The 25,826-nt window shown below is 47.8% G+C and overlaps 7 protein-coding genes across 7 annotated transcripts; 3 read left to right on the top strand and 4 right to left on the bottom strand.

Annotated features, from left to right (window-relative positions):
- Window positions 1-330: 330 nt before the first annotated feature.
- CDV56_103690 (mitochondrial 37S ribosomal protein mS41) lies at window positions 331-1,074 on the top strand (the record flags this gene model as incomplete). Its single annotated transcript, XM_026757309.1, has 1 exon — window positions 331-1,074. One exon carries the CDS (start codon window positions 331-333, stop codon window positions 1,072-1,074), a length of 744 nt encoding a protein of 247 aa, XP_026611815.1.
- Window positions 1,075-1,504: 430 nt separating this feature from the next.
- On the bottom strand, window positions 1,505-3,248 carry CYP51_2 (cytochrome P450; the record flags this gene model as incomplete). The annotated part of the gene is made up of 4 exons (XM_026757081.1): window positions 1,505-1,576; window positions 1,632-2,690; window positions 2,738-2,935; window positions 3,003-3,248. The coding sequence occupies 4 exons, from the start codon at window positions 3,246-3,248 to the stop codon at window positions 1,505-1,507; spliced, it is 1,575 nt and encodes a 524-aa protein (XP_026611814.1).
- A 954-nt stretch (window positions 3,249-4,202) lies between these two features.
- Window positions 4,203-6,489, bottom strand: CDV56_103111 (uncharacterized protein; the record flags this gene model as incomplete). The annotated part of the gene is made up of 6 exons (XM_026756730.1): window positions 4,203-4,840; window positions 4,890-4,906; window positions 4,976-5,106; window positions 5,216-5,808; window positions 5,864-6,386; window positions 6,445-6,489. The coding sequence occupies 6 exons, from the start codon at window positions 6,487-6,489 to the stop codon at window positions 4,203-4,205; spliced, it is 1,947 nt and encodes a 648-aa protein (XP_026611813.1).
- Window positions 6,490-7,849: 1,360 nt separating this feature from the next.
- stt4 (1-phosphatidylinositol 4-kinase STT4) lies at window positions 7,850-14,390 on the top strand (the record flags this gene model as incomplete). The annotated part of the gene is made up of 11 exons (XM_026755721.1): window positions 7,850-7,857; window positions 7,914-8,100; window positions 8,160-10,850; window positions 10,919-11,027; window positions 11,076-11,213; window positions 11,267-11,633; window positions 11,694-12,065; window positions 12,123-12,372; window positions 12,459-12,662; window positions 12,847-13,047; window positions 13,098-14,390. The coding sequence occupies 11 exons, from the start codon at window positions 7,850-7,852 to the stop codon at window positions 14,388-14,390; spliced, it is 5,820 nt and encodes a 1,939-aa protein (XP_026611812.1).
- Window positions 14,391-15,330: 940 nt separating this feature from the next.
- Window positions 15,331-17,842, top strand: CDV56_101638 (uncharacterized protein; the record flags this gene model as incomplete). Its single annotated transcript, XM_026755257.1, has 3 exons — window positions 15,331-15,476; window positions 16,528-17,254; window positions 17,372-17,842. 3 exons carry the CDS (start codon window positions 15,331-15,333, stop codon window positions 17,840-17,842), a joined length of 1,344 nt encoding a protein of 447 aa, XP_026611811.1.
- Window positions 17,843-18,915: 1,073 nt separating this feature from the next.
- Window positions 18,916-19,758, bottom strand: CDV56_101354 (uncharacterized protein; the record flags this gene model as incomplete). The annotated part of the gene is made up of 1 exon (XM_026754973.1): window positions 18,916-19,758. The coding sequence occupies one exon, from the start codon at window positions 19,756-19,758 to the stop codon at window positions 18,916-18,918; it is 843 nt and encodes a 280-aa protein (XP_026611810.1).
- A 2,307-nt stretch (window positions 19,759-22,065) lies between these two features.
- Window positions 22,066-24,213, bottom strand: CDV56_100659 (putative YT521-B-like splicing factor; the record flags this gene model as incomplete). The annotated part of the gene is made up of 4 exons (XM_026754278.1): window positions 22,066-22,692; window positions 22,784-23,352; window positions 23,430-23,776; window positions 23,834-24,213. The coding sequence occupies 4 exons, from the start codon at window positions 24,211-24,213 to the stop codon at window positions 22,066-22,068; spliced, it is 1,923 nt and encodes a 640-aa protein (XP_026611809.1).
- Window positions 24,214-25,826: the final 1,613 nt, after the last annotated feature.

Raw genomic sequence — 25,826 nt, 5'->3', positions numbered from 1 at the left:
AACCTAGGACATCAAGACCTTGAAAATGATACAAAGCCTACAAATGTGAAGTTGAGATGTATTTATGGGAAATCGTGGTGGGCAACCCAAAAGATACCTTGTTGATAGGAGATATGGAGAGTGCTCCGTCGACAGTTGGGAATCCGGACTATTATTAATCCCGATGATCACTGCATAAGTCGGGAATTCCTAGATTTTGAGATGCCAAGAAAATCAGCAAAGAAAAGAATCACCTGAGGCAGTGTCCCTTTTTGACCCTTCTAAAACTGTTCACAACAATTGTCTCCAATTGTGCCAATAAGGTCATCTGATATCTTAAGCTCGCCTACCATGAAGCTGTGCAGTTCAAGTCTGGGTACTTTGTCTTTGAGACTTATCAAGCCATTCACTGTCAGCAACCAATGCACTCGATGCTTCCACAAGAATGCTGCTACGCCCTCTGTGCCTTCTCCGACGCCATTTGTTCCCGACGTCCAGACCTTCCTCACCTTGATCGGTCGTAATATGAACAAGCACGCCAGCAAACTGTCTTCCTGGGACAAGCTTTTCACCCTCAACTCCACCGAACTCCGTGAAGTTGGCATCGAGCCTGCGCGCCAACGACGATATTTGCTTCGCAAAAGAGAAAAGTTCAGGCAGGGTATTTACGGTCCCGGTGGTGATTTGGAGCATGTCGTCGATGGAGCTGCCCAGTTGCGAGTAGTCGCAGTGCCTGTGCCAGGCACCCATACAACCAGAGGTGAACGAGAGTCGAGCCCTCAGAATTCTTCAGCCAACTTATCACCCGGTATGAAGCGAATAATTGTGAATCTCCCACCAGATGCTACCGGCTATGAGCATGATCCGTCCAGACCCTTCAAGAAATATGCACATATGAAGTTGCACCGTGGCTCCATGATTATGGGACCCTTCCTGCAACCGATCAAGGGAACAAATGGCAGCGCCGCTCTGATCAAGGTTCAGGAAGGGATGTGGGAGGACAGGTTGGGACACAAACTTGACGGTGGTGAAAGGAGACGCGCGGAGGTCCGCGCCAAAAAGAGGAGCGAGGAAAGGAGGAAGGGCACAGCATAAGCCTTTTTTTCTTGATGTTGAATCTGTGGTGTCTCAGACGCAGTTCATATCTGTATATTACTCTCACCATCATGCCCTGTATTATTTAGTTTCAATCACAACGCTATGCCCAACGGCCAGGTGTTTTTCCCCCATGTGGCTTTACAATGTGTAAAGCAGGGGCGATTTATGTGGATCATTGGCCTAAGTGACTTATATTCATAATCTATTCCTCATAATATGCTATGAAATTAATACAGTAGAGAAATTCAAAGTTGAACATCCAAATATTAAATGCTGTACAAGTTCCGGGACCGCGAATTGCCCAACAAGAGGGCAGAATACCCAGAAGTGATAACGAGACTAACTCCCATGCAATCATATCAACGTCAACGTCATCCCGCTCTGCTCAGGAATCAAGAAGAGGCGTTGATTGAGTGATGCCTCACAATCATGCTTTGGTAGCGGACTCGCGCTTTTCAAACTCCACAAAAGACTGGCCCAGCGGTTTGGAGAACAGAGACTGGTAGCATTAGTAAGAAGGATTCTAACATTGAATTGGACAAGAATGAACTTACAGAGTAATCCGTGTCGGGGATGCCATCGACACTTGGTAAATTACGGAATTTGAATAACCGCACAAGTACAGCGGTGATTGTGCCAAGCTGAACATATGCAAATTGCTCGCCAATGCACCGGTGCCGTCCAGCGCCAAAAGGGAGGTACGGGCTATTGGTGCCCTTGTTTACCAACCCATAGCCATAGTCAACTTTCTCATCGTCCTCAGCGCTAGCTGCAATATTCTCATCCCAACGGTGAGGATCCCATTCAATGGGGTTCGAAAAATGTTCATCAGATCTAGCAGTGACGCCTGGAGAAGAGAGAACATTATGAGAAGTTGGGATCACATATGGTGTACCATCTATAGCCATGGGATTCTTCACGGCTCGAATGATTGAGTGAATTGGTGCGTGCAAGCGTAAAGTCTCCTTGATAACCTTGGCGTGCAGATCCAGCTTCTGCAAACTGTCATATGTGAGTGGAGGCAAATCGGATCCGAGAACACGAATTTGTTCCTGATATAGCTCTTCCATTATATCAGGCCGCGTCGCAAGGCGCAGAACAATCCAGGAAGCAGTAGAAGAGGAAGAATGCTGACCCGCCATCAACAGGGCAATCATCATATGAGCGATTTCCTCGTCGGGAACCGGCGTGCCGTTCTTGTAAACGCATGACATGAGGTTCCAGACCATGTCTTCGGAATCCTTCTTGTTGCCGGCCTGACGGCGTGCTTTGATAATTTCCATATAAGTTTCGGTCAATTTGCGCTGCGCAGCATCCCTTTTGCGGTTATGCGGCAAGGGGGCCCAGGGTAACATAAAGTTGATAGGAGCGAAGCCCATGTCAAGATCATGGTACAACTCGGCGAATGTGGAATCAAATTTGCTTCGGACTTCTTTTCCTTGAAGCGAGCGTGAAGCAGTGTAAATGGTGATTTCGGCGATTGTTTTGCATACATCAAAGACGCCCTTGTGTCCCTGGAAGGCCGGAGAATTTTTGACAAAGCTCTCTACTTCATCTGTAATTAGGGGAACATATGAACGGAGCGCATCAGACGTGAGACCATATTTGACGAACTAGGATGATCAGTCGCTTTTCCACGTGTTTTGCTAAAGTAGCTTACCTTCTTCTGCTCCATAAGCTTAGCATTAGGGCAGTCATACACGACATGTCGACCAAAAACCGGCGTAGTCAGTGGTGAATAAACCTCCTCAGCACAAACATCCCGCAGCTTGCCGTTTAGAATGAAGTCATTGCCCTTCGTACCAAGATACACTGTTGTCTTCTTGCCGAGGAGAACGAATGTGAAGACATCGCCATACTGCCGGGTAGAGGAAGTTAGCTAGACACATAATTGGGCTGCGACAATACAAGATGTCAGGGCAAACCTTTGCGCGGCAGTCGAAAAAGAACTTGTACGGATCAATGCCATAACTGATGGTGCTGCCAATAAAGGGGAACCAGTGGAAGACCACAGGAGGCTCGTGAGGATTTTTGAACAGAAGTTGCTGCAGGACATTGACAATGACAGCTACAGCGAGGATGGAGAGTAGTCCGACCCCCACAAGCACCCACGTTGACTGCGTCGAGCAATGCTTGCAGATGCCGTCGAGAATAACTGCGATGAGACCCATCGCTGCTGATCAACCGAGTAACTTTTGCAGCGAATGAAGGGAGACTGAGTGTCTCGCCTAGAGGCACCGTCCTAATCCTTGAAGAGAAATGGACGAATTTTGGAAGGCCTCAGAACACACGAACTGACACACGAATTGAGAGTACAGGAATTGAGGAAGATTGGATGAAGATGGGAGAAAAGGATAGGTAACTGCTGGTTGGCTTGTTTTTTCTGGGCAAGTATCCAGTCACCGCCCATGGATCCCTTATTATTCTTATTCACCCCCCATTTCACCAAGCATAACTAAGTCGTTAACCCCCTGGGCTAACTGGATCTAGTTGCGCTACTCCGTATTAGACTACGGAGTAATTGTAAGGTCACTTCTAGCCTCCTCCATTGGTAATTTGGCAAAGGAGCTTATGGCAAGGTTCCTGAACAGTCACGCCACTTCATCGGAGCCGGGTGTTTGAACGATGATATCTCATGGTTGGATGTTAGTACTACGTATTGCCAAGGACCCAAACACACAGAAAGGCACAAAAAAGGGAGGAATATAAAATGAAATTAAAAAAAGGAGGCGAAAATTGTGAAAAAGGCATAATCATGGCTACAGAATACTCTGCATCTTGTCTTTAGCTTAGCTTCGCTGGGATAGACGGAGATGAGACGGTATTGCATGATGGTCAGATGTACCTTATCTACTAACTTCAGACGGTAGGCAGGGCTCGCGCTGTACGGCAGTCATTGTCCAATTTCCTCCTATTCGAGGGTAGCATCAACAGGCGACCACACGACTGGTACAACTTAAATAAACATATTGATACTGGTCATTGTGCGGTGCTTTTGATATTATTCTCGTACTTGAGGTTTCAAAGTCCCATGACCGTCAGGCGGCTGAACTGGGCGATCATTCCTTTGCAACATCCAACGTTAACAATGCTGCGATTTTGATAAGAATAAAGATGGCCTCCGATCACTTGTAATGGGTTGTTGGGTCTTCCTCAAACAACACTGGGTCACCGCGCTCTCCCAGATTGACGAAATCCTTGGGGGCGCTATTCTCATCAGGCGAGGCCTCGTGTTGCTGGATAGTATGGGCTGGCTGGTTGTGCATGCGCTTGCCAGCATTATTCTTGTGGAAGACCTTTACAGGAGCACCAGGTCCTTCGTTGTGTTCGCTGAAATGAGCATCATTGATACTGCTGAGCAATGTTCGCTCGCGCTCGACCTTGCGTTTCGAGAAGTCGAGCTTTCCCAAAGCACCCGTCAGCCCCTCTGTGCTATCGGAAACACTAGTGTATTTTCCGGTAAGCCAGGGATGTTCCAGACACTCATCCACTGTGATTCTCTTCTCAACGTCAACTGTAAGCATCCTGTCTATCAGGTCCAAAGCTGGGTCTCCCACAGAATCCCAATACGGTGATGGATAATCAAATCGCCCCATTTTTATCTGCTGCGCCAATGTGAAGGGGTTTTCACGCGTGTAGAGCTCATCTGAAAAAGGGGGAAATCCGCAAAGGCATATGTATAGAACGACACCTAATGACCAGATATCCACAGCCTTGGTGTATCTTCGGCGACGAGACTCCTGTAAGATCTCTGGAGCGACATCTACAAAATCAGAACTGGTAAATCCTCAACGGGCTGGTAATCAACTTACAACTTGGTGTCCCGCACCTGTGAACAGAAGGAATCAGTAATGGGAAAAGGAGAAAAGCGGGCTGGGAACTCGAAGGCAGCACATACAGAGTTGTGGTGAATGAATCTTCCCCGATGATCTTTGCAAGTCCAAAGTCACCAAGTTTCACAGTCAGCTTTTTGTCTGCTACAAGTATATTCTCGGGTTTAATGTCTCGATGGACGATGCCACGATCATGCTGTGTTTGAATCAGCTCAAGACGCTTTTTCCGCCGGGGGTTCGCCTCCCATATATAAAATCGATAGTTGAAGGCAACATAATTTCAATCTAATGAGAAAAGATCTTACCAGGTATTTCAAGCCCTCAAAGAGCTGAACAAAGATATGGCGGGTTTCCTCTTCAGAAAATTTTTGTTTGCTAACAATCAGATTGAAGAGCTCGCCTTCAGGTGCAAGCTCGAGAACGAGATAAACGCCATCGGCTTCGTCGAATGTGTCCTTTAAGCACAAAAGATTCGGGTGATTGACCCCCATTAAGAGGCCGATCTCTTGCTGCAGGGACTCAGTCTGGGACTTTTGAGAATCGCCAGGACGTCTCTCAAACACTTTCACGGCATATCGAGTGCCAGTCGCACGTTCTATACATAAGTAAACGGTTGCAAAATGACCTTTGCCGAGCTGCTGAAGCAACCGATACTGTTGGCGAAAACCATTCGTATCTCTCGTACGGGGGTATCTAAAAACAAATCGCGCTTCATCCAGGATAGTGATTTCATCGCCGTCTTCAAGTTCGCGATACTTGTTTCGCCCGATAATGGCATCATTTACAAAGGTGCCATTGCTGGACAAGTCTTCCACAATTGCGATAGAATCGCCGTTCTTGTTTTCGCTGAATATTAAGAAATGCCGGTTGGATATTGTGGGAATATTAATGACCAGGTCTGGATGCCGTTAGAATCTTCAGGAAAGGAACAATAGCCGATTGTAAACACCTACCACACTCTGGATGACGACCGACCAGATAACCCCCAGGAGGTCGATTAGGTCTTTGTTTGCTAATTGGACTCTTGCCTTGGGAGTGCTGGGATTCCTTGCTCGCCTGAGTCTTTGAGTCGCCATTCTTGCGAGCATCGCAGCTATGGCGCTTTCTTAACACAAGTGCATCTCGGACTTTGTCATCAAGAGGAATCAGATAACCCCAAACTCCCTCTACAGCTTCATCCTCAACTTCGTCGGCAAGTGCCCTGGGTGGATAAACAAATTGTGAAAGAGCTTGAGTGTCACCAGGAGGAGATGAATACGCCTTGAGTTGCTCGACATTCGACTGAGCTTGACTAGGACTGTCCGGTGGAGTAGCAGTGACTTCATTTCTAACATCCGTAGCAGTCGAATCTAGCTCCGTCAACGGGGTGGGCAAGTACGTTTGGTTGACCGGGGTCGCTTGCGACTGGTTCTTAGATGTAATTCTCTCGGAGCGTCGAGGCTTCTTTAGATCTTGTGAATCGCCATCTGTGCTGACCTGGAAGAACCCTGTTTTTTAGCATTGAACCAGGGGAAAAGGCACAGAAGATGCATACCCTGCTACGTTTGAGAGAACTCTGCTCGTTCTGAGGTGCCATCATTCATTGGTTTGCATGCCTCGACAGGCCTGAGATTGATTCAAATATTGGCACCTTGGGAGCCTTTGAAAGACAAAGGATAGGCGAATCCAGCTAGTGACCGTCTGCGTATCCAAGGCGATGCACAGATTCAGTGTCACGCAGATGTAGAGACCTATCTCATTTTTGCATGACTGACATCTGAAAAGAAGATTTTTTTGTGAAAATGCTCCGATAACTCCTCAAGGCGGAAGGTGAGGATCACGGGTCCGAGAGAGCAGTTAACTTGAGCGGTCAAGTCTAGACTCGGAGACTTGTTTTGAACGCCAGATTAGCTTGGAGGCGGCAATAGTACCTCGGTATGCCAGACTCAATGTCTCTTCAAGACGAGTACATAAGTTGTCCACATATAGTATATCTGATCTGTAAGTAGAAAGGATGGTACGTACTCTTGTACCTTGGTAGTTGGTACCCTTACCTGGGGAAGGGTGAACGTGACCCACTGAAATGCGAAATAAACTGAAGGTACGGAGTACGGAGTACCTTTTCTCCATAATAATATACCTACCTAGTACATACAGAGTAAGGTAACAACCGAATAGTCACAGATTTACAGGACTGAGTTCGGAGAAAGGTGCCTGCATACCTGGTAGTAGGGAGGTGAATCTTAGGTTCTCAAAAACTAATGAGGTGGATACTTTACTCCCCCTTAGCATTTGCCCAGTGTGTGTCTCACTGCCTTTCTAACATACTAAAGATAGATAGATAGTAAGGTAGCAAATCATGATTGTATGCTTGATTGGTTGATCCCTTTCTCTGCTTCCCAGACCACCTCTTCAACTTCTATTAGGATTATCAGGCTGAAAATGGCCCTTTCAGCATTAGTAATGATTTCCCCTCTCCCTAGGTAGTCTATCAATCCTGCACATTTACTATTATCAGAATTATTCTCCAGGCTTCTCTATTCACCCATGCATGTGTGTTGTTGACGGACCTGTCATGCTCATACCTTTACCTCGATTGTTGCAGACGTCAGAGCCGAGTCCTGAGTTGTACAGGTACGGAGTAAGGTACTAAGGTACGTACTAACTCCGTATGTACACAGTAATTACGTATCTGTGTCTCCCGTCTACGCGTGGGCTAACGACTTGACAAAGATAACCTAAGGTACCTAGGTACTCACCTATTTAGACTTCCAGTATCCAACTCCCTATCGTTCCCCTGGAACTACATTGTCTTGAGGTAAGGTATATGTACCTAGCCACTTGACACCAAACACCATCGAAAGCAACAACCGCTGCTGTACACCAAAGTTCGTTATTCTCAAATTAGATGATACCTGTTTTCCAGAGAGTAGGTTGCTAAGTCGAGGCAACCTCTCACAATGGACTGGTAAGAAATATCGACCACTTGCAACTTTAAGATGAGCGACACTAATCTTACAGCAGCTTCTTCACAAACATCAGGCGCTGTGCCTTGGACAAACTTGCAACTTTATCCGTCACAGAAGCAGGCTGCGATGACCTGTCGGACCTCACGCGGCTCTCGCAACAGTGTCCGCACCCATCGAGTCGTTCGAACGTCTCGCCAGATGGTGTCGTAAACAATAAGACCACGATCTCCCAGTTGCCGATGGTATGCGTTTCAAATTTGTTTGTGACTGAACACAAACGACTCAGAACTGATTCTTGAAGGATTCTAGAGAATTGGATGTACTTCTCGCTTTATGCGATGCTGCGCCTTCCGTTACCGAATTTGAACACGCTTCGAAATTGGCGACCCAACTGTTCCCCTACCTTCCCGAGTCTCACAGCCAATGCTTTCGGCCGTCGCCCTTCCTGAATAACATGAAGCCTTCACCTTGGGAGACGCTCACTCGTAAGCTGACATCGTCACTGCTCTCACTGGGCTCCAATCATCCTGCGTTACGCTCAACCACTCTCAGCGCTGTCAACGAGTATTTATATAGCTGCGCGGATTCTATTGATGCCATTACACCTCTTCAGCGCTACGATTCTGCAGGCGACAATTACGGCGCCGTTCAAGAGCACAAGCGCATACTATCACTCGCCGTTTCCCTTGTTGGATTTTTAGAAGCATCCGCACAGTTTCCCTCGCTTTGGTCTGCCAGTGAAAAACTGCAGATTGTCGAGCACGTACGATCCATGTTGTCTGAAGGCTTCATGGTTGCAATTGAGACCGCCTCGTCCACTGTGCGCAATGCGAGCATGGCTGATCCTACGTTGAGGGACTGGAGAAGGTACACCCGACGATATGCTGCAAATAGACGTCCTCTAGGTGCTATGCTCCTGCAACAAGGGTTCATGCGTTTCGTCAAATCGTGCGCTACTTCCCTTGTTGGAGCTCAAAGTTTGTCTGACGAAGAGCTTCTCGACGACTACATGAATGGTGTTGGGATTGCCAGGAGTAACGATGACGCTGAAATCACCCTCATTGATCGTATAACAGAGATAATTGCTGACGAAATTCAACTCCTTGAAGACGGTTCAGATTATCTTCAACTCGGCTCACCCTGGCAAAAACAGCTTACCTTTTCTGTGAAATCGTTTGCTCTTATTGGATATCTGAACTGTGTCATATTGAGTGGAAATGCCGCCAACAGCGGGGCCTTTCTATCTTGGTTGGAGGACGCACTGGCAGACCCAAATCAAATGGCAAGTCTTGAGCTTGCAACGGCAACTCTGAAAAGCATAGCTATCATTTCGAGGATGTCTCTGGCCAGTGCATCCTCTGGAAGCCGCTCTCTTCTGAGGTTCATTATCGAAGGGTGCGTGCTAGGAGAACACACTGGCTCTGTTGCTGGAAAGTGCCTGGCTCAAGTCCTTGGCATTCTGTCTCAAGATGCCATCATAACCACTCTCTACTCGCTCGGGAACGCTTTGAGCCCCGGCTCAGGTACCGACAAATATTATCATGGACAGCTCTTAAATGAGAATGCTGGGCATCCCGACAGTGTTTCTTCCATTCCACCACCAGTCGGTAATGGTAGTGTGGTCTCCCTTTCAGCCATTGGTGACCATGATAATGCAACCTGCAGAAATATTCTCCGTGCTATTGTGACAATTGCAACCAGCTCTAATGATGAGAAAATCAGTGCACTAGCTCAATCAATGCTTTTACAAAAGATCGGCAAAGTCAACATTGCAGTGGACTCTCTCATCATTAGAGAAACTGCCTCGCTTTCTTTGAGCACAGGACAGGCAGAGTTTCAGCTCCTGCTCAAATTCTATGACCGTGCTTATCAAGACGGTATCACCCGGAATCTTTGTGATGTCATGAACGCAGTCAAGGGCGCAATGACATACATATCTCTCGCGCTGAGAAGGGATTCCCCGCTTTTTCGTGTCTATTTAATTCATCTCCTGGAATGTATTGTGAATAAAGGTGATGCAATAGGTGAAGGTGAGCGACAAAAGGAGGTTATTCTAGCACCAGAGGCTATAAGTTTTCTCCTCAGACCTCTAGCTCTCCTCATTTCATCAGACGAAGAGGAAACGGGGACACAACAGACAGATGTGATTTTTGACGAAGACATCACCGCTCTGTTTCGTGATGCTTGGTTTAATATCTCTGTTCATGGGATCTCGACTCAGTCAGTAGTTGCTCAAAGTCATATTCGAGAATTACGCTTGCTCGCAAAGCACTCTCCGCCCCTGATTGCCGAGAGTCGCATGGAGATGCTCGAGAGTGACGTGGAGCTTAACACAATCCTCAGACGCGGAATGAGCCCCCAACGGTTGATAGAGCTCAAGAGAATTCTAATGGCCGAGCTTCCTGATTGCGAATCAGGGATTAAACATCTGAATTATCCAAAAGTGGTGTTTCTCAACGCTTCTTTGTTAGTTGAGAGCCTCCGTGCGTCGTCGGGAAATTGCACCAAAGTTCTCAGTTATTTCCGCGACCCGGCCTTGACTACAGCTGACATGGCCAATTGTATGAGCTCCATTGCAGATAAAGTTGTCGCCGACTACCTGTCCCTGACCCTATCTGCGAATGATGAGAATTTCTCTGTTCCATACTTGTCGAAGGAATTGGCTCAATTCTTCATGGCTTGCTGTCATCGTATAGAACGAGTGCAGAGCGTCGCCATGCTGTGCGCAGATAAGATCATTAGAGAATGCCCATCGGCTCTCTGTGATAAACATTCCCTTTTCGCTCTTCTTGAATTGCTGACTGTAATGTGGCTGTCGTGTCTTGAGGAAGAGCTTGATGAATTCGAGTGGAAAGCTTCCTGTGCATCGCCGATGGGAATTGTGAAGGTTGATCTTGCCGACAACTATAATGCCAGGAAGAGAACTCTGAATACACTCCTGGAGCGAGCTAAAGCGTGGGTAGCAGCGGTTATAGATATTGCACCTCTGGATGTGAAAGGCCTTCTCCAGGCGAGTACTTTTAGGAAGGCTTTTAGAATTGGTGGCTGACCAGAAGGTAGACATACCTGTCCATTTCAAACGACACCGTTGACGGCAGCCACATCTTGTTGGGTCGTTCATTCGCGCTCGATATGGGCTCGACAATTCCCCGAAGCGATCAGCGACTCGGTAAGCTCTTGTTTCTGCACTCGCCTAAATGTCCTAACAATTTTCTAGGATGTATTCAGAGCTCCGGGATTAGCAGGGTCAACGTTGCCTCCGACTTTATTGCTCAATACACCATCCGTCAGCAGTACCGGGCCTCAGACCTGCTGGTGACCAAATATCTGGAACAGGGATCCATAGAGAACAATGGTCTGTGTCCGCCGTCGTCTACTACGCTCTGCAACTGACCTGGAGATATATAGGCGAAGACTGTGGAAAGATCGCGCGAGGCCTCCTGGAATCCAGCGAGCACGTCAAGAATATGCTGCATCGTCTCCATGATCAGCTCAAGGCGGGAAATGGTGTTGTCCTTTCTGAATTCAGAGATACACTGCGAAGAGCTGCTGCTGTTTTGTGTGGCTCAGACTACTTTCAGCCCTCAATTCTTCACTACCTGGTCATTTTGCCGTTTCAACTATTCTCAGAGGAGTCGATGAACGTTGGTGTTGCACTGTGGCTTGGAGCGATACATGAAAATCCAAAGCTTGAACCGAGGATCCTCGCAGAAGTAATAGAAGCTTGGGAGGAGACTATTCAGCGCAGGAGGGGTTTGTTCGACCTTTCTTTCGAGTGAGTATACTATCCCTCGCATTCCAAATCCGGAGTATTGATGAATTTGCGACTATTTAGCTACGTTGACCCGATGTATGCGAAGATTGAGCTCCTTCCCAGTGACAAAGCTCTATTGTTGAAGAAGCAACAGAAGGCTCAGGCTACTTTCGCGCCGCATCTTATTGCCCTTCGTTTTTTCGAGAGCCATTTCAATGCGGTTCGATTGAACAGCGCCCAGAACAGCCGGCTATTCGGTCGGCTTATTGATAGAACGACTGTCGGGCTTCTGCAAACAAGCGGCCATCCCTTGGCTAGAGAGTTGCATTTCCGTATTGTTCTCTTTGGCTTAAGGGTTATACAGGATTCTTATCAACCAGATAAGGTTGCTTTGTGGAAGCTCAGCGATCAAATATTGTCTGCTGCGCTCAATTGGTTCAAGCATCCACCGAGGTTTGTCTATCTTTTCCACAATGCCGGAGACGAGTTCTTACTCTATGCTTCAATCAGGTGGTCCTTTGGGGGCAATAGGTTGCAGGTTAAAGCCGAAGACCAAATACTTGACGATGTTGCCCGTGCTTTAGGTCGTCTTTCAACTGTGCCCTCTCCCACTCGAGGCAACTTCAAGCCGCTGCAATACAAGCACGATCTTCTTCAGCTGCTCATAGAACATGAGAGGTCTCGTCTAAGGGTCTGGCTATTTCCTTTGGAAGGGGAACGAAAGCATTTCCAGATTTCTGGAAACAGGAATTCTGCAGAGGTTCGTCAATCATGTTTTTGTTATGTGCTAGTGGCTAGCAGTTCAAGCCCTTGCATTAATTTAGAAGGGACCTAATGCCTGCTTAGGAAGCTATTCATCTTCTGCGGCTTGCCTGGACTGAGAGTCCAGGGCTAGCGATCCAATTGTCGTCGCGTTACTCATCCTCGAAGATGAAGAATGATATACGTTGGTTACTGCTCAATTTCCCTGAGAAGGCTTTGGACGAGCCGAGCAGTCTCGAGGTTATGTTGGGTGCAGCACTGCCCTCGGACGTCTCTTTTCAGTTGAAGGTCCGTTTGTCCTCTCTTCAATCAATCATCAAAGACCGAACATAAAAAGAAAAAAAAGAGAGAGAGAGAGAGAGAGATAGAAAGCTGACTTTACCAGTATTTGTTATATTGGGCACCGGTCAATCCCACGGAAGCGTTGACTTATTTCTTACCAGCATATGGCAATCATCCGTTTGTTCTACAGTACGCCATGAGAGCACTGGAGAGCCACCCCATAGATGTTCGTTTCTACTTCGTCCCACAGCTTGTCCAGGCTCTGCGTTACGATGCGCTGGGCTATGTAGAGCGTTATATCCTTGAGACAGCCAAACAATCCCAATTATTTGCCCATCAAGTGATTTGGAACATGAAAGCCAACTCTTATAAGGACGAAGATTCTCAGATTGTGAGTTCTGATACCTCGTGTATGGACTATTGATTAACATTCAATGACAGCCTGACCCGCTCAAGCCGACACTTGACCGTTTCATGGACACTCTCATTTCTAGCTTCAGCGACGAGGAACGTGATTTCTATGAAAGGGAGTTTTCTTTCTTCAACGACATCACGGGTATATCAGGCAAGCTTCGGCCATATATCAAGAAAAGTAAACCCGAAAAGAAGGCAAAGATCGAGGAGGAACTTCGAAAAATAAAAGTCGAGATTGGTGTATACCTTCCGAGCAATCCGGATGGCGTCGTCGTTGGAATCGACCGAAAATCCGGTAAACCACTACAGAGCCACGCGAAGGCTCCATACATGGCAACTTTTCGGATTCAAAAGACAAGGAATCGTGGAGATGAACGGGATTCCCAGGGTCCATCCCGCCCGAATACTTCTAGCCATGATGACTCGACGAAGACTTTGTCGGCGCCTCTGCATTCTCCTTCATCCCAAGAGACCTACGAGGTCTGGCAGTCGGCTATCTTCAAGGTTGGTGATGACTGTCGCCAGGACATGCTAGCTTTGCAGATGATTGCGGCTTTTCGCAGTATCTTTGCCAGTGCAGGGCTTGACGTTTGGGTATTCCCATACAGAGTGACTTCAACGGCCCCTGGCTGCGGAGTAATTGACGTTCTTCCCAACTCCATCTCTCGTGATATGCTAGGTCGCGAAGCAGTAAATGGACTTTACGACTACTTCATTTCAAAGTACGGTGGGGAGCATTCCACGCGTTTCCAGGAAGCGCGAACGAATTTTGTGAAGAGCATGGCTGCTTATTCAGTCATCTCTTACCTTTTGCAGTTCAAAGACCGGCATAACGGTAACATTATGATCGATGATGCTGGCCATATCATACACATTGACTTCGGCTTCTGCTTTGACATTGCTCCAGGTGGTGTACGTTTTGAGCGCGCACCTTTCAAGCTCACATCCGAGATGGTGGCTGTCATGAGTGGCACTTCACATCCACATATTCATTCACACGGCGGCTCAAACGGAGGGCACTCCAGCAACCCCACTTCTACACAGCCGTACCGGTGGTTTGAATCCCTGGTCATAAAGGCATTCCTCGCATCCCGTCCCTTTTGCACCAAGCTCTCTCATATTGTGTCTTTGATGCTCGATAGCGGCCTGCCCTGCTTCAAACCTGATACGCTCAAGAACTTCCGTGACAGGTTTGTCCTAGAGAAGAATGAGAGGGAAGCAGCCGAGTACATGCGGGATCTCATCCGCAAGTCCTACATGAGCGTTTCAACAAAGGGATATGATCAGTTTCAGTTGTTGACAAACGGAATACCTTACTGATCAGGCCTCCTGTTTCTCAGTTACATACCATTTGATTTGCTGTATACTCAGGGGAAACTTTTTCTCGTGATCTCAAACGGAATCTCTCATTCAATTTACCCTTATAGTCCTCATTGTCAAGCTAGTGAAGCCTTCCTGGCCAGTGTCTTCTCAACAAATGTAGATAGTGTCTGTCATGTTGTGAGTTGGCTTGCAAAGATCAAGTGATATCTTTTTGCTTGGAGTGCAGTTCGGTTGAAGTGACGGTTGGCATTCCACGGGCAAGATGGTCGTGAGGTTAGGGTCTACCTGATTATCAACTTTTTAAACGTTCCTCATCGTCGTATGATGGCGTGGTCGAATACCACTCTTGTCATATTTGACACTTTTCGATATAATTTTTGTTTTGTCTTCGTTTGGATCCAAAAGGTGTAACAAGTGATGGCTGTCTAGCTGACTTATATAGATGACCCGATCTTGCTTGCATACAGATGTAACTAGGTGTGGTTCTGCTTGGTCATCACCACTATACATATAGTTCAGCTCTGTACGTAGCTCCTTATATGATGACTATTGTGATTCACAATGGTCGCTTCTGGGCAAGTTACACCTGCTCCTCTATGCATAAGTTAAGGGGAGGAGGAGAAGATAAAAGATACCTGCAAAAAGAAATGACAAGAGTGGGATTCGAACCCACGCCATCATACGATGATGAGGAACTCAGAAAGTTGATATTAAGGTAGACCTTAACCTCACGCCTTGGACCAACTCGGCCATCTTGCCTAAGTACATAGAGTTTATGAGATTTTTGATTGCTGACAGGGAAAGACATCTCAGTTCGATCCAATAATAGAGTGTACGGGCCCAACTGAAAGACAGCTCTGAAAATGGTAAAGCTACTGACGGGCAAGGAAAAGACTGTGGACCGGCACTGTGCCACATCACTTCACATATACCAGACATGCTCAGTATACCTTTCCGCTGGAGCCCGGCTTCATTACGAGGAGTTGACGTCACAACTGAGGCGGATGCCTCCAAACAACCTTCTGATGTCGGTGTCAAGACGGATGTGATGGGGTTGGATGCTGTGCTGCTCACCGTTCCCGCGTCAGTTGGCCAATTCCTGGGCTCTGAGCGAGGAACAGCTAGAAGAACGAAAAACGACGAGGGACCAAACGGGCGCATACAAGCTTCTCGGATGAGAATGAATCCTCTTCATGTCCTCTCTGGTCATGCTGTCATTGACCTCCAGTGCCGTGGGATCCCCAGGGGGCAAGCTACGTGCCCGGGATGGCCAACGAGACCTATCATTACTTTGCCATGCTATGGGGTTGCTGTAGATGATCTCAGCCGGTCTTCTACATCCGGTACGGCAGCCTCTTTCTGTATATATTGGAAGAAGTTCCGGTGCTGGCCGGGGGGATATCATGGTTCAGGTTGAAACCATTGGCCGCTGTCTACAACCGCATTCTTGAATCTTCCACTAGTCTTTCTTGTCTCTAGAGATGAAGTTCTTAGCGCATAAGCTTCGACTGCGCGGTCCCAACAATGTCTCATCTCAATCTGACCAGTCATCGGGCCCGATGCACTCGGAGAAAGAAAGACTTGATGTGATTGATAGCCATGTTCCTTTCCTCACCTGGCGTTCATTGTTACTTGGCGCATTTGTGTCTGTTGGCGGCATTATATTCGGCTATGACACCGGCCAGATTTCAGGATTCCTTGAGATGGATAATTTCAAGCGCAGATTTGGTCAGCTGTGAGACGACGGAACATACGCCTTCAGCAACGTGCGGTCCGGCCTCATCGTTTCTCTGGTGCGTACCCATCAGCCACTCTTGGACAAGTCTAAAGATGTGCGAGTGCGGAGAATTTCTGACGACAAGCATGTCGATAGCTGTCCATTGGGACCCTGCTAGGGGCCTTACTGGCTGGTCCACTGGCAGATCGAGTCGGCCGTAAATGGTCGATTGCGTTTTGGTGCGGCATTCTCCAGGTCGGGCTGATCATACAGATATCCTCTCCGGCGCCAAAATGGTACTAATTAATGATGGGCCGTTTTGTCTCCGGTTTCGGTGTTGGGGCATGTTCTTTGTTGGTTCCGATGTATCAAGGCGAGAGTGCCCCTCGACAGGTTCGTGGGGCAATGGTTTGGTAGGAATCTTGCTATTCTCCAATCTGGCTATGCACTCGCAGCGTCTGACGTCGAGTTCCGCAGCTCGTATCAATTATTCGTGACATTGGGGATCTTTGTCGCATACTGCATCAATTTCGGCACTGAATCAATGGCCAACTCCGGCTCGTGGCGTATCACTCTTGGAATCACATTTCTCTGGGGCTTAATACTAGGGATAGGGATCATGTTCTTCCCGGAGAGCCCGCGCTATGATTATCGCCATGGCCGCATCGACCGAGCGAAAAGAACCATGTCAAAGCTCTACGGGGTGCCCCAAAATCATCGTGTGATTTTGGAGGAGCTCAGCGAAGTCAAGGATCAGCTCGAGGCAGAAAGTGCGTCTAAAGGGGGATGGCATGGCTGGATCGAGATGTTTCAAGGACCTCGTATGCCGTACCGGATCTTCCTTGGTATCGTGCTACAAGCTTTACAGCAGCTGACCGGTGCTAATTACTTCTTCTACTACGGCACTGTTGTGTTCAATGGAGCCGGTATTAAAAACACCTATGCCACGCAGATGATCCTTGGCGGTGTCAATTTCGGCACGACATTTGGAGGTCTGTATGTCATCGAGCACTTTGGGCGCCGCAAGTCACTCATCACCGGGGGCATGTGGATGTTCGTCTGCTTTATGGTCTTTGCCTCTGTCGGACATTTCTCCTTAAACGTCCACAATCCTCCTCAGACGCCTGGTGCCGGGAAAGCAATGGTGGTGTTCGCATGTTTGTTTATCACGTAAGAACCTTCTCGTCTCCCCCTCAAATGTCCGTGATACCTTGTTTGAATCAGCTAGCTGATACTGATATCGAATCTGAATCCGAAAAAGGGGTTCGCCATGACATGGGGCCCTATGGTGTGGGCGATAGTCGCTGAGCTCTATCCATCGCGGTATCGCGCGAGGGCTATGGCATTGGCCACGGCTTCGAACTGGCTTTGGAATTTCCTCATTGGCTTCTTCACTCCGTTCATTACCGGTGATATTGACTTTGCGTACGGTTACGTCTTCGCGGGATGCCTGTTTGCTGGGGTCCTGATCGTCTACTTCTGCGTGTTGGAGGGCAAGGGCAAAACTCTGGAGGAGATGGACATGATGTATGTTATGCGTGTTCCCCCATGGAAAAGCAGCAAATGGGTACCTCCACCTGCGGAGCACCGCATTACCACGGGGCATGTTCTGGACCGGAGGACAGCAGAGGGTATTAGCCGGGCCGAAGGTTCGGGCAAACGAGACGCTGATAATGGCTGGGGGCACCACCAGCATATCGATGATAATGCTGCTGGCCCATCGTCAGCTTGAACATGATCTGGCCTGAAGGACACCTATGATACAAGCAGTGCCTTACATAGTGAATTCTTCGCTCTCACGATCACGAGTTTGCTCTCTTGGGGCTGATCAGGGCCGAAAGGGTCCTCCCTTATTGGGGAACTAATTTCCTCTACTGTATATTTTGGGCGGTATCCGACAGCGTGATAAGTTAGTTGCCTTTGCCAGCTATTAACGGATCAGACATCAATCTGGCGCATCGTTAAAGACGATTTATCCCTCAAGAGCCGAAGTGTCAAAGTAATTTACGGAGTTAATTTACGTGACAATGGGCTCTGTAATCCAAGCTCGGCGCAAGCTTTTCTCAAAATCAATTTTAATAATTTCTCATTAGATAGAAAAAGGACAGGCTACATAAGGATTCGAGGCATGACGGAGCTTGAAAAACGCCGAAAAGGTGAGACAGGGCAGACACTTTCAACAATGCTCCTAGCCCCTTGCGGTCGAAGATCGGTCTCAATACACATTTAGCGAAAGGAAGTAGCATCAGATCATCTCAACAATACTCAATCGGTCTGCCAGCAGTCTCCGAATGACTGGAACTTCACGCCAATAGAAGAGTAAAAGCAAGAACAAAACAGTCCGTCAAAGTGCTTTCGTTTCATGCCTGCAGAAAACCGGAAATGAAAGTAGAATATGACATCATGTAAATCTGACAAAATGAACACGGTGGGAAGGAACAAAGAGGATTTGAATGACCAGATAGACCACCTGGAGGTATACAGGATATACTTGATGACTCCGACGATCGATCAGGTCCTTCTTGGGATGCATGGTGTCAGGTATGCAATCATAGATGAAATGAGCCAAATGAAAGCATGTTTTTTTTTTTTTTTAATGTTGTTCATCAACGTGCTTTCATGCTGACTCCTCGTGATGGTTCAGACAGAGAGATGTAAATTTGCTCCCTCTTGTTCTGAAGGGTGACATATAATAGTTCTTTTCGAACAATGGGAAGACACACATCATGACAGCATTGTGTCAATTGATTTGTTCAAGGAGAGAAGGGGGGAGGGAAGGAGAGCAAGTACAAAGAAAGACAAAGCCTAGTCCATAAAATCTCCCCGGAGAATCTTCTCTTGGAAGAAGTCAGGCTTGTTCTGCTTTGGTTGTTTTGGTATCTCTCGAGCAGGTCGCTCCATTGAAGCAATGGAAGCGGCTCTCTGATGATAGCGTTGGTGCTCCGAACTGGCCACATGTTGCTGGCTCTGACCCGCGACTGAGGAGATGCCTCCAATGGATGGGGCACGCTCGGCCCGTGTTCGGAGAGCTTCCGACCAGTTGAAGCCTTCGCCTAAGGGTCGCCACGATTTGTTAGACATATCGTTCTGAGGAAAGCTTTTATTTGTACTTGCAACAACTAATCCAGGGGGACTATTGGCAGATGCAGGACTGGTGGTCGTCGTGGTCCGGCGCCCTCCAGCCACAGAAGACCTAGGAGAGGGGTATCTACCATTGCCTATACTTCCACCACGAACATCTCGCATGGCCTGCGCACCAAAGGAGAGACGTCGTGCAAACGGCGAGCTGGGAGGAACGCTGGAAGAGCCGTTGTCCGTATCATCCATGACGGCCTCATCGGCGTTTGAAGTTGACCCCACGGAACTGGACAAGCTGCCATGACGAGGATTTCTGACCCCAAAAGGTGAAGTTTGGGTAGGCGAACCGGAAAGCCCAAGCGTACTGATTGATAGCCTGCGTCGTTGATTTGGCTGGACATTGTTTACAGCGCTAGCCATGTGACTAGTGTGGCCGCCAGGCGGAGCCCCTTGATTGCTCGACCTGGAGAGATAATCGGTGAAGGAGAAACCCGACGATAGGGACGGCCGCCGTTGATGGGCAGATGAGGATGGTACAGAAATTGGAGATGTAGATCGATCGTTTGACATGGTAGATCACTGAAAAAGAATTCGTGATAGAAAAGAAAAAGGATGCACTGACAAATGCACGAAGATTAGGTTGTTACAAGAGTTTCTTTCTGAGTAAATGGTGCAATGAGATGGCTATGGGGTGTATTAATCAAGAGTAAATAGGCTGAGAACCCGAACAGCTGGAGCGCCGTTGCTGCTGTTGGTGCTGGAAAGAAAGAGCAAACAGAATAAATAGGCTGAGGAACGTTATCGCCAGTTGTCGAATAGATGGTGATCCGTAATGTTTCACCGTCACAAGCATGTGACGTCAACCGGGCAACCAACAGTCAAGGGAGAGGAGAGATAGAGACGGGACACGAGGAAGCGAGGTCGAGAGGGCAATAAAAGGATTAGGGGGGTCGGCAGATTCTATGCAAAGGAAATTAGTAGGATGCTTCCAGAGTACATGGATCAGCAGATGAATGTGAGAGATCAGGCCATATCAGCAGTGGGTATGTGATCAAATAAATATGTGTGAGAGCGGCAAAAAACACAATGGACACTCAAAGCGGCCCAAGGAGTAGCCAAGAGGAAGAGAGGAAGAGAGTGTCGACTCATTAACAGTCTGATGTGTCCCAACCAACTCACTGGGTTGATTTAGGGGATTGAGAAAGAGGGATCCCCTCAATCCTTCATGGAGAGATTGGGGCACAAGAAGGAGACAGGAAGCTTAAGTGTGGGAGTGAAGCTTGTCTGTAGCTTAGCTAAGTGAAATAAATGGTGACAGAATATGTGATCGGAAGCTGTGTAGACGGACAGGATTTGCGGGGTGAATTCAATCAAGCAACAGCGATGAAGCGAAGCCAGGTTGAAGACGACAATGAGGGAATGACATACAAGGACTCTGACAAGGACTCTGTCAAGGAATAGATGAAGAATGAATGAAGATGATGATAAGGATGGAAAATGGGGCTGTGCTGCTGTTGTTGTTGTTGTTGTTGTTGTTGTTGTTGTTGCTGTTGAAGATGCAGATTATTAGAATAGGGAGAGCGGAAGGGGAAGAAATGAAGGTAATGAGAGTGCTATAAATTATTGATCCTAGGGAGCTAGGGAGACCTTACTACGAGTTACGACTTACAGAGCAGTGACCTTATCCTCTTTTTCTACCCCACACAGATCCCACATCCCATTACTATTCCCATATCAGTAAGTGTAAAATGGAACTCACCCAAATGCGAAGATCCATGGGTGATGATGATATAATATCCATGAGAAGAAAGCCTATGACAGTCGGACATAAGACTTCCTATTGATCAATCAATATCATCATCCCCCTCCTCCTCCATGGGCCCTGACCGTGGGACGGATTTGGTCTAGCCAACTGAACAAGTGGACATCCGCAGCGAGAGAATCTGGGGTCCGTCCGACTATTCCTTCTCAAGACTAGGGAGTCTGCATAATCAATCCAGACCAACTAGCTGGCTGTTCCTTCAGAAAAATAGATATTTTTATAGAATGAACATCATCCTGAGGCAACCTAGGAGATGGCACATATAGAGCCTAACACACCCCTCACTCCATTATGGGATCAATCAACATCATCGTCATCATCATGGGGAGGAGACTCATGGATCCACCCTAGCTAGCACTACTGCTGCTTCTGGCTTAGCCTGAGAAGCTTCTACCTTTTGGGCTACCGCAGTAAGACATAGTCACGAGGTTTCGCCTAATCAATCAATCATCAATCATCAATCATCATCCATCATCCAGTTCTAAAGCTTACCTTTACCTTACAGAGTAACCATAGGTAGTACCAATTGAACCTACTTGCTGCATGATTGACTTTTGTGACAGCTATCATGTCCTACATAGTGCTACTAAGACTACCTACATAGTCTTCCTATCTAAGACACTGCCACAGCAACACTGTACAGTATCTATCTAGTTATGTACTACTGAGCTTTCCTAAGAAGAAGTGTCAGTTTGCTCCCTGCAATAATAATTACATGGCTAAGGTGCACTGTGAACTGCTGGACTAGGTGCCTAAGTAATGCTTGATAATCCTATGAATATAACGTTCCCAACTTACGACCTCCCAAGCCAAGCGATCAAGCATGCAAAAGTGGAGAACTCGTTTTTATATCATATACATGCTAGTTCTGTCTATTTCGTCATCGTGTTCTATGTTTTAAAATTCGTGTGCGTCGTACGCGGTACGCCAGTCCTATTGCTTCACAAGCAGGAGCTCACGGTCATGCATCTCGATCTTGTATGCAACAAGTGAGGCTGCGATGCGACCCGACTCTCCCAAAAAGACCGGGAAGTGGTTGCAAACACTCGCTCTGTTTAGTTGGGTAGCGAAGTGTGATACACCGGAAACCCGTGGCTTGGGTGTTGCGTGTGGAATAACCGAATCAGCCTCTCGCCGACACTCGGCTCGATTTCAGTGCCATCCCGGGCAATCTTCACTTCGCGGTTCGCATTCCAGGGATTGCGAAGACCTCGGGTGCGATGGAACGGAACCCGCTCTGTCGAAAGCCATTGGACCCGGAACGGTCTTCCTATCGATTGGAATCCCGACTCGGCAGTCTCTTCGACTAATTCAGCAGCGTTCTTTTCGCTCCCAAAACCAATCTCGTCCTCATCACTGCTTTCCTCCCCCTCCCCCTCCTCCTTCCTCTCGCCACTATCTTCGTCACCATCATCTTCATCATCATCCTCCTCGGACGAATCCGCTTCCCAGAATATGGTTCCTCGTGCAGAGTCATCTATGATTCGTCCGGTTGGCGCGGTGGCTGTGGCCTGAGTCGGGATCACGTGCAACTCCTCCGGCTCAGGAGGGCCATGGTCAGGTCGCATCGGCATCTCCATAGCTAGGCTTTCATCTTCCTTGATCGGCGACATCATGCGAGCATATCCATAGTACTCTCCGGACTTGTTGGCGGAGAAGATTAAATAAACATTGAAGGCACTCTGAAATATAGCAGTCAGTGTAAGCCGCTCTCGTAATCGCTTCCCAACTAGAGACAAGGCAGAAATTAGACCAATTAATAAAGCCACTCACTTCATAAGCCCGATTGAGGTTATCCTCGTTATGGCTTTGGGTTGCCCAGATTCCGCTTTGTCTACTTAATTCCAAGTCGCCGACCGTAAGACTCTTGACTATGAAGTACCTGTTAGGAAGCCTTAGATTTGCGTGCCTGCCATGCAAGGGATGTGTCTCCAAAGTTTCCTCAATCTCTGGGTTGCTGTCTAGGTCCTTTAAACCATTGAGTTCTTTCACAGGCGAGGTGGTCGAGGAGCCGGTATTGGAGGTCTTTCCAGGAGAGGCCAACCCTCGCCGTAGGCGACAAACGAGCCTCACCCCGTGAAACCGGGAGTCATGAAATCGAGACAGGGCTGCGACGCAGGCTGATTCTGTTTTGTAGTTGATGAAGGCGCAATTGCTCTTCGATATTAGAAATACACTTTGAATGTCCTTCGTAGCACCTTGAGAGAAATGATCCTTGAGATCCACGACGTTTGTCCCAGCGGGGAGATTCCCGACCCAAAGAGCATGGCCGGACTGCTTGGGCTTCCGAGGAGGTCCCCAAGGCGTAGCAGAACCTGACGTGCTTGATGGTAGTGATGGGTCTGTGCATTGACATCAGCGGAACCGCAAACGAAATGCGCATACCTCCTATTCTCTATGACAGCTGTTGCTTGCTCACCTGTAGAGGTATTCTGGGCGGTTGTCGGTCTCATTGGTATTGAGCCGTCAACGATGGTTTTGGAAACATCGTAATTCGCTGTTGGGGACTTTTGCCTCCCTTCTCTTGGCAAGCTGGGGGGCACTTGAGCAGCTAGCCCTGATGGGTTGTGATATGGACTACTGGGAGGCAAGTAAATCGAGGGCCCCGGTGGACCTTGACCGTGTCCAACCGCCGTTGTATAGATGTGTTGAGGGTAATAACCAAGCCCAAAAACAATAGTCTGGCTTGGAAGAGGGACGTTGGAGGGTGCGGTCATGTTCGGCACGAACAGCTGATAATCGGGAATGCCATGCTGGAGAGAAGTACTCTGATGATGTGGATGCTGTTGTTGGTGCTGCGGCTGCTGAGCGAAAGGTACGTACATTTGGGAATGGTGAGCATTATAAGACACAGTCCGGCCCGATGTGGTGTCGGCAAACGAGAGTAATGGTTGTAAAGGATATAAAACACCGTGTGGGTGAATTGCAGCAGGAGCGTATGACGATTGCATAGAAGGCTGATTGTAGCCCGGTAGCGTGGACCTCATATCGCCCATGTTCATGGCCGATGGAGGCGCTCCACGGCCATGGGATTCCGGGTGCTTGTCAACATTCTCAGCTCGCGGGGGATGTCGGCGAAAAGATCCTGTATCTACCAGAAGGTGAAAAAGGTGTCTCGTCAGCGCAGCATAGTAAAAGTAACAGAACAGTAGCTGAATCGGATCGACTTTGCCAACCAACGACATACCCTTCTCCCGGAACATTTTCGATTCAGTTTCGCTCTGAAGGAAAAAAAGAAGACTTACTAGACAGTGGCTGCTGGGCCCTCGAGTGGCCGAATCGCTCATCTGAGAAGATACGCATGCCGTCTGATGCTCCCCCAGATTGGCTGGATTGCTTTTTTGAAGGAGCATTGTCCATCGGAACTGGAATTGAGCGGGCAAAAAAGAAGTCAGAATCGTGATAAACAAGACCGTGTCACCAGGAATTACTGCAGACTTTTCCTCCGGGATATCTCAAAATCGGAGGACCGTAGCAGAGTCAACATACCTTTCTTTCAAGATGTATTTCACACTGCTATCTATTCCGTGGTAACAGTTCAACGCTGACTATAACAACTAGAGGATTTGCCAACTGCTGGTTAGAACCCAAGATCATCGGCCATAAATGACAAGTTGAGGCCCAAGATAGGGCAAATAGCGAAAAAAAGACAGAAGCCACACACATGAGAAGACGGGAAAAGGCCGAGAGATGAAAGCCTAGTACCATGACCAATTGTAAGTGCAAGGGAAGGTGGGAGTGTCAAGGACAGGGCAAGCAGTAAGAAAGAAACTATCCACAGGATGAGGGAAAAGGGAGCCCAATCTGACGCCCAGAGTCATAATCAACCAGCACTCCAGCTGTTAGAATGTCAGGAGGGGCTTGTGTGCACGGAACTACAGAATACACGCTTGCACACACGCACATACAGAAAAATGTACACATGCACACATAGATATAGAATAACCACACGCACACACCGAAGGGCTGGGATGTTCTAACGATAGGTGGGGAATGAAAATGTGACAATAAAGGCATATGTAGTGGCGGCTGACAGTGGGGAACTGGGAAATAGCCAGAGAAAGGACTTAATCACAAGCCATAAACAGGCCATGATTGAGTGTGAAGGGGAATTGATGGTAGAGCAGAAAGGCCTTAAGACAGCATCTATATATCTGCTCTTCTGGACGGTGGTGATGTGATAATCAGCTAGAATAGGGCATAAGCAGAGCAGGCAAAGGCTTAGTGTGCATAGTGTGTGTGTGTGTATGTGTGTGCATCACCTTGGCAGAAAATAGTTAAAAGGGGGGGAGAAATAATCAAAATAAGAAGGGGGGAACCTCTGTGTGAAATGAAAAACAAGGGAAAAACAAACATTGGGACATGGTAAAAGTAACAACCACAGCATGGCAAGATGTCTATCCATAATGGTATTCAGCTTGTCAAGGGGATAGTCCAATTGCATGCATACCAGGTCAAAGGGTAGCAGTACCAGTGGACGGACTGTATCACCCTTGACTCTAGGTAGAGCCACTGTTGAAGTCCGGATTTGTAGGTGTGTTTGTGAGGGAAGAACAATGAAACGAACCAAGGATGAGTCGGAATGGAAACAGCATCAACCTTTGAATCCGGGACGTTGCCGTCTCGTATGACTGTTTCCAACGGAAAGCATCTTGAGGTTTGTAAAGATAATGTCGGGAATGGCAGAGTGAACAGTTCAAAAGGAGACCAGGGCAAGGATACCAAATGTATGATACGTACATACCTCTTCTGTAACGCAACCAGGATTTCTTCAGATTATCAATTACAGCCAACAGAGGTTCTCAGGCTGTAGGTG

This window comes from Aspergillus thermomutatus (assembly GCF_002237265.1).
Source record: "Aspergillus thermomutatus strain HMR AF 39 chromosome Unknown NODE_204, whole genome shotgun sequence".
Lineage (NCBI taxonomy): Eukaryota > Fungi > Ascomycota > Eurotiomycetes > Eurotiales > Aspergillaceae > Aspergillus > Aspergillus thermomutatus.
The sequence above is the reverse complement of the archived record's forward strand: the minus strand, read 5'-3'. Positions and strand labels throughout refer to the sequence as shown.